Source organism: Quercus robur, chromosome 8, assembly GCF_932294415.1.
Source record: "Quercus robur chromosome 8, dhQueRobu3.1, whole genome shotgun sequence".
Taxonomy (NCBI): Eukaryota; Viridiplantae; Streptophyta; class Magnoliopsida; order Fagales; family Fagaceae; genus Quercus; species Quercus robur.
Window position 1 is genome coordinate 33,312,102 of NC_065541.1, and position 8,266 is coordinate 33,320,367.

Sequence of the window (8,266 nt, forward strand, 5' to 3'; positions counted from 1 at the left end):
TTCAGCATCAGCTTATTTATTTATTTCTAAAAAAAAAAGCTTTTTTTTTTTTTTTAAGGTTTGCTAAAAATATATTTGAATTTTGAAAAAAAAAAATGAGAAAAAAATTAAATAAAATTTTAGAAACTGTATATAAAAAGAATAACTAAAAGCTGAACAAACAAATCTTAGGCCAAACATGCATGCGATTATTAAGGTTTGACTTTACGTCTTGTTAAATAGGCAAAAATTGTGAACAGTTTTGGGTCGTCCATCTCAATTTTCCAGAGTTTGAAATGGTTCGACTTGGGAAAAAAAAAATTAGAAGGCACTCTCACAACAAATTATAAGCGGTAAGTTGTTATTATTTCAAATTAAAACTCGCCATTGAAATTATTTTTTTTTTCCACCAGCAACAACTAATAACAATTTATCATTTAAGATTTATTGTAAAAATACTATAAACATAGCATTTCTAAAAAAAATTAATAATAATGGTAAATAATAAAGAAATGGTTTAGGCTTTTTTTCCCTCAATATAGAGTCGGCCTGTCAATAAGATTGAGCTCAAACTTTTCGATGACGTTGAAAAGGGTTTAAAGATTTCAAGTTTCACAAGGCTCTAAAACATAATGATGGCATTGGCCTATTGGAAATCCCATTCAATCAACAACGGGTCTGTGACCCATTCACTGATTTGATTGGGTTGAGTGATGGGTGATGTTATACCCGATTCAATCCGACTCGTGAGTAGCCCTAATTGGAATGAGATAAGAATGAGATCAGATCATTTGTCAAACATTCCTCCTTCTACCTAAGTTACTTTAAAATGTAGTATTAGGAAGAGATGTAATAGAATCATGTGTATCACGATCCTTTTCCATCTTTTCATGAAGTGAAAAAAGTTGTGTAAGGAGACAAATCGAGTAAGGGTAAATAAGAAAAGGTATTTTGTCATTCCTAATGGCAAGGTGCCAACCTTGATGAGTGTGGGGGTCCTTTTTGCGTTAATGGGTCAGGGCCCATTCTGCTATGCTCAGGCCCGTGGAGTAGTGGGTTAAGGAGTTGGGACTAGCCTATTATCCCAATGGGATTATGACGCAGGCCAATTTGTGTGCAAACTAGACGTTCCCAATATGCAGACAAGGCAAGGAGTGCAGCGGCAAACTAGGTATCTTAACAAATATAGCAAGTAGTGCCACGGCAAAACAACTGATATAGCAAATATAATAAAAGATAACACGGTAGAACAACTAATACAAGGTACCACAACGAAACAAATATAATAAAAAATGTCACGGCGAAACAAATAATACAACAAATAGAATAAAAGGTACCACGGCATATATAACAGAAGGTATTGCAGCAAATATAATAAAAGGTACCATAGCAGAATAGCTTACTATAAAAGGTGCTACGGCAAAACAAATATCAATACAGATGATAAACAAGTTAAAAGGAGCTATAGCAGGACGGTGATAGCAACTCCAGGCAAATAGGATTGCATGAGTTCACCACCTCAATCCTAGGTCAAATCTTTCAATAGGAAATGGTCTAAGAAGGAATCCGAACCCCAACACGGGCAATCTTGTCACAAGTTTCTGCCATCAAAGTTATGCATTCTGGAAAAAAGACCTAAATGGTTGTGCGTTGTTACTTATAGAGTTTCAAAGAGTGGGCTTGTCAAGAGGGAGAGAAAAGATAGTCTATTGATACATTCTCCTATTTCTGCCATGTTTTCTCCCTTCTCCTCTCTTCTTTCTTTCTTCCATTTTTATTTACTTCTTACTTTTAAGTTTCTTACTACTATCTTGTCGTGGGTTTCTCCTCCCTTCATCTATGACTACCTCTTCCTTTTATAGTGAACTAATTCAATGTGATTTCTCCCTTTTGCTCCTAAGGCTTCATCAACTGTTTTTGGTTTCTTGTGGGCATTCCTTAAGGACAACCCACCAACCTTTTGGTTGCCCGGCCACTACCTCTACTCAAAGTGTGCTTGCTGCACCACTCCCCATTCTAGGACAAAACTCCTCTTTGTTTTATTTCTCCCTTCACCTTTCCCACCTTACCCAAATGGATAAGGGTTTGAGTCCCTCTCTCTATTTACCTCTATGGCATGCATCAGGTGGTCACAACCCTTTGCTTACCTTTTTTGGGCGAAATGTCATCCTAGCAAGGCATTTTTCCCAAAAGAAGCCTTGGCAAGAATCCCAAAATAGACTCCTTTTCCCCTCACCACCAAACCACACCCTCTGAGTTCTTTGACCGTAGGCCCACCTCTCCTGTATTGATTGGGTACAAATGGGTGGTGCTCCGGCCCTTGTGTGTTCATTCCACCACCCTTTGTGTTTGTCTCCTTTTGCTCCCACATCATTTCTGCCAGGTCTCATTCTACTTTATGTCTCTTATGCTAGTGCTTATCCTCCATGGCATGAAGGGCGTGAGTTTTTGGGCTTACATTATTTCTTCTTATTTCTTCATGGGCTTGGACATTGGCTTGGCAGAAGTTCCTGTCCATCCAATTTGTTGGGCTTTTGCTCTTATTGCTTCTCTTATTGCTATGCCCATGGGCCTGTTGGCTATCATTTCTGCCATGTAGGCCTATAAGGTTCTTTTACCTCTTTTCTTGGGCTTTCACAACCTGTTGTTTTACTTTTACCTCTTGTTACACCTATGGGCTTGCTGGCTATTATTCCTCCCATACTGGCCCATTGGACTTTTTACCTCTGTTATTGAGCTTCCATGGTCCATTTACTTTACCTTTACATCTTGTTGTGCCCATAGGTTTTCTGGTTGTTACTCTTGCCATACTGGCCCATTGGAATTTTTACCTCCTTTCTTGGGCTCCCATGGTGCATTTACTTTACTTTTACCTCTTGTTGTGCCCATGGGCCTGCTAGCTGTTACTCTTTCCATACTGGCCCATTGGGCTTTTTACTTCTTTTCTTGGACTCAAGTCTCCTATATAAGCATAGTACTGCTACAGAAAATAAAAGAAAAAGAGATGAGAGTGGTGTGAGAAAAATAGGCTCTCTCTTGTTTGGTTCTTTGATATTTGTGGGTTGCAATTTGGAATAGTGAGAGAGGTTTGTTGCCGCTTGGTTTTTGGTTATGCGGTTTGGTGATTTGCTCTCTCTTGGTGCGTTGCAACTTTTAGATTTTCTTTGTAGCTCTCTCTTTGGTTTGTGCACAATTGGTAGTTGGTATTTAGTATTCGTATTTGTTATTTGTGAACATATGGTTCTTTGGTTCGTATTTGGTTCTTTGGTTTTGTATTTGTGAGAGAAAGTTATTTGAGTGTATTTGAGATTTGGGTTTGTGAGAGTACCTCTACACCAATTTGTATTATTCCAAATTTGATATAGTGAAATTTGTTCATCATCACCCGTGGATGTAGGTTATTGCCGAACCACGTAATTCTTGGTGTTTTGTATCTATTTTCTTTTGGATTAATTTTCTTCGTTCCTATTGTTTGTTTGTAGATCTTTCTCAAGCCTAAAATATTTTCATAATCAATCTTGGTAATTTGAGCTTCATCTATTTTACAACAAAAACACAGACCATCCAATTGTTCATATTTGAAATCCACAAAGGCTCTCTCTCCTTCAGGGTTCACAACTGGGCCACCTCTACGAAGGGATTTATCCAATGGGATTTCAATACGAATACGAAGGAAGCGTGCTTAATCCAGAGTAACTATTATTTATTCATTAACTCTTAGCAATGAGATATATAAGAAATATAATTTTTTTTTCTAACTTTTATGTGTATAGCATAGAGTAACAAGTTAAATATATATAGTGAAGGTGAGATAAGGCGGGATGGTGTAAATAAAATTCATCCCTATCCTGTTTACCCCCTTCAAAGAGTAGAAAATCCGTGTGACTCTGATCTAACCAGTCATAAATTAAAAAACCCACTCAAATTATCTTCGGGGCAGTTGCAAATTGGAATCTACTCAAGGTTGCATCAAGACCGTACTAGAGTTTATCAAATTTAATATAAGCATTTTAGTTGTATGGTAAGAGGAAAAAAATGTTATTTAATAGTGATGCCATCTTCTAGTGTTTTTTTTTTTTTTTTTTTTTCAAAGACGTGGCATTATGGCAAATGGCTTTTTTTTTTTTTTTTTGATAACAAACATCATTCACCTTTCATTGATTTGGACAATTATCCATAGAGATTACATCCATAAGAACCTGATTTGATACAAAATGGGGGGTATCTTCCACCCAAACAGTACATTCATCCTCAAACAGAGCATGCTTGGCTAACTGGTGCGCAACCATGTTTCCATTTCTGCCAACATGAGAAGCCGTCCAGTAATTAAAATGCAGCAAAGAGAGACGCATTCCCTCAATCACCTTCTTGATCGAGCTTGGGGCCGAGGAAGAATCGGAAATGGCCATCACCACCTGCTTTGCATCTCCTTCAATGATGATCTCCTTAAGACTAAGATCTTTTGCCAACTGAATGCCTTCCTCCATAGCCTTTGCTTCAATCTCTAAAGGCCCCAGGGGCAGATGAATTCTTTTACTTAAAGCTCCCATGACTTGGCCTTTTTCATTCCTGATCATGACTCCAACACCGCAGCACCTAGCATCCTTGAAAATGGCTCCATCCACATTGACTTTATACCAACCAGCCCTTGGCGGTTGCCAGCAAGTTTTGGTTCGAATCTGAATTCCATTAGGTGTAGGATCACTCTGTCTGCATTCCTCAGTGTAGTTTCGGGCTTCCACTGCAATTTGCTTTGGCTGTTTACACAGGCCTTCATGCTTGAAAGAGTTCCTGTTATTCCATATCTTCCATGCCATGATTGCATACCACTCCCAGTCTTGGATACACTTATCCTCCTTCAGCTTCCACACCACATCTATGAATTCATTTGAGTACCGAAGCTGGTCTCTTACTCTTGTTGGCAGACCCCCATTTTTCCATACCTCTGAAGCAAACTTGCATCCCCAAAGAGCATGACCCGAGGTTTCACGAATCCCACACAACCCACAACTATCAATCCCGGTGATTTTCCGAGAAACAAGCATAGAGTTGGTGGGTAGTATGTCTTTGCAGGCTTTCCAGAAAAACTGTTTTACCTTATTCGGGCACTCCAACTTCCAAATAAACTTCCAAAAAACTTTCATTTTTGATCTGTCTGAGCTTTCCCCTAAGGCCACTTGCTTTTTTCCTTCCTTAATGAGATTGAAAGCCACTTCATAGGCACTTCTAACAGTAAACAAACCATTCCTTGTTCCTGCCCAAACCCGAGAGTCCTCAGGGAGAGTGCTACTAATAGGGATACTTAAAATGGTTTCTGCCTCATGAGCAACAAAATTGCTCTTCACCAAGTCTGCATCCCAAGAGCCTTTCTCCCTATCTATTAGATTCTCCACACTATCCAACACTTGATCTTGACACCGCGGGCTCATTACTTTGAAGGTGTTTGGAGTTGGGAGCCATCTATCCTCCCAGGTCTTTACCTTTTTTCCATCACCAATGATCCATCGGGACCCCCTCTCAAGAACTTCCCTTGCTGCCAGCAAACTTCTCCACACATAAGAAGGTCTTCTGCCCAAGTTTGCCTCCATGAAGTTGCTCCCCTTGAAATACTTTGCTTCTAGTATTTTGTAGGTAATAGAGTTTGGGTTTTGTTGAAGCCGCCACCCTTGCTTGGCTAGGAGCGCGAGATTGAATGCCTTAAGATCTTTAAACCCCATGCCGCCTTCCGATTTAGGGATACATAGCTTTTCCCAAGAGATCCATGCCATTTTTCTCTCCTTATCTTTCTGCCCCCACCAGAAGTTTCGCGTCATCGAATTAAGCTCTTTGCAAAGTGAATCCGGGAACTTAAAGCAGCTCATTGTGTATGTAGGCGTGGCTTGGGCAACCGCCTTAATAAGAATCTCACGACCCGCGTTGGACAATAGCTTACCTTTCCAATTAGCTATTTTCCTCCCGACTTGGTCTTTAACCCGAGAGAAAGCTTTCCTCTTCCACGGCCCACAAGCGGGGGCAATCCCAAATATCTTTCATGTTGTTGGATGATTTGGGCCCCAAACAACTCCTTAATTTCTTCTTGACAATCTCTATTTGTATTTCTACTAAAGAACAAAGATGTCTTCTCCTTATTTAACTTCTGCCCCGATTCTTGTTCATAATCCGCCAAAACTTTCATCACCCTCTGCCCTTCACTCACACTTGCCCTACAAAATATGATACTATCGTCTGCAAATAAAAGATGGGACACCTGAGGAGCACCACGGCACACCGACACCCCTTTTATTCTGCCCACTGTTTCCTCTCTTTTCAACATGGCAGAAAGCCCTTCAGAGCATAACAGGAAGAGATACGGGGAAATGGGATCGCCTTGTCGAAGACCCCTTGATGGACTTATTTTTCCCCTCGGCTCTCCATTAATTAGAACAGAGTAAGTCACTGTCGTTACACACATCATAATCAGCTTGATCCATCTCTCTGCAAACCCCAATTTTCTCATCATTGCATCCAAATAAGCCCACTCCACTCTATCGTACGCTTTGCTCATATCAAGTTTTATTGCCATCAGCCCCTGTTTCCCTCTTCTTCGTAAATCAATACTATGCATAGTTTCGAACGCTGCAATCACATTATCAGTTATCTGTCTTCCTGGAACAAATGCACTCTGAGACTCGCTAATAACTTCCGGTAGAATCAGTTTCAACCTATTAGCAAGGACTTTTGCTACAATTTTATAGAGGACGTTACAAAGACTAATGGGCCTATATTTAGATATTTTTTGGGGGGAGCTGACTTTAGGTATAAGGCAAATATAAGTTTCATTCCAACCATTCGGCATGCAACCAGTATTTAGAATTTGCAAAACAAAGTTTGTAACATTATGCCCAACCACATTCCAGTACTTTTGATAAAAGATAGGGGACATACCGTCGGGGCCGGGGGCTTTGGTAGGGTGCATTTGATGCAGAGCATTTCGGACTTCCAGCACACTAAACTCCTTAAGGAGAGCAGCATTCATCTCATCCGAGACCAACGGATTAATGGCACCCAAACTAGCAGCAAAAGAAGGTGGACTTGCTGTGCTAAAAATGGATGAAAAATACTCAAGGACTTCTCTCTCAATGTCCTCCGGCTGATCAAACCAAACATCGTTCGCGCCTCGAATCCCCTCAATCTTATTAGTCTTTCGTCTTTGATTTGCCGTGGCATGGAAGAATTTAGTATTGCGGTCGCCACATTTGATCCATAAAGCCCTTGATCTTTGATTCCACATAACCTCCTCCCTTATGAGTATCTCATTGATCTCCTTTTTCAAACCCTGAATTTCTGCCGCTGTCTCGTGCAAGAGATTCAACCCTTCAAGGTGACTAAGCCTGTCCTATTTCAGCTTCAGCACCTTATTCACATTCCCATAGACCCCGTGGTTCCATCTTCTAAGCTGCCCTTGACAATTTTTAATTCTCTCCTGAATGTCCACATCAGCCCGTAATGGATCCCAAGCCCCTTCAATGACTTCCTTGCATCTTTCATCTCTGATCCACATGGCCTCAAAGAAGAATCTCTTTTTCACTTTCTTTGGAGGCGCCTTTTTCCTTAAGAACAAAGCCAAGAGGCAATGGTCCGAAGCTGCCATTGAGACGTGGTGAACTTGCGCTTTAGAAAAATTAGCAAGCCAGCCCTCATTGGCCACCACCCGATCCAATCTAACAAGGGTCCGTTGGTCCCCAAACCGGCCGTTGCACCAAGTAAATCTGCTTCCCACAAAACCCAAATCATTAAGGCCACACACACTCAAACAATCTCTAAATTTTCTCATTTGATCTGCATCACGGTCTGCCCATCCAAGCTTTTCATCGGGGTGGGTGATCTCGTTGAAATCGCCAAAGACCACCCACGGCATATCACATTGCTTCTTCAATGTTTCAAGCAAACTCCATGATATATGCCTCTTCCTTGCATCCGGATGCCCATAAAACCCGGTCGCCCTCCATGGATTCCGCCCCTTCTCATCGTATACCACCACGTCGATATGCGAGTTGGAGCAGCTTTTGAACCGAATATCTGCGCCTTCCTTCCAAATCATAGCCAACCCGCCGCTCATGCCGTCTCTAGGAACATCAATTCCCTGGGTCATCTCCAATTTCCTCATGAATCCCTTCATTCTGCTAGAACGTGCTTTGGTCTCCACAAGGAACACTAGGATTGGATTTTTGGATTTCACCTCGTCGGTGAGAATCCGAACTGCCGGGGGTGATCCTAGACCCCGGCAATTCCAAGCCAAGATACTCAT

The 8,266-nt window shown here is 41.0% G+C and overlaps 1 protein-coding gene across 1 annotated transcript; it reads right to left on the minus strand.

Annotated features, from left to right (window-relative positions):
- Positions 1-7,354: 7,354 nt before the first annotated feature.
- On the minus strand, positions 7,355-8,266 carry LOC126696191 (uncharacterized). The gene has a single exon (XM_050392969.1). The coding sequence runs from the start codon at positions 8,264-8,266 to the stop codon at positions 7,355-7,357; it is 912 nt and encodes a 303-aa protein (XP_050248926.1).

What these genes read in the sequence shown, in the direction of transcription:
- LOC126696191 (XM_050392969.1), bottom strand. Translation starts at nt 8,266, where the DNA reads ATGAGTATCTTGGCTTGGAATTGCCGGGGTCTAGGATCACCCCCGGCA.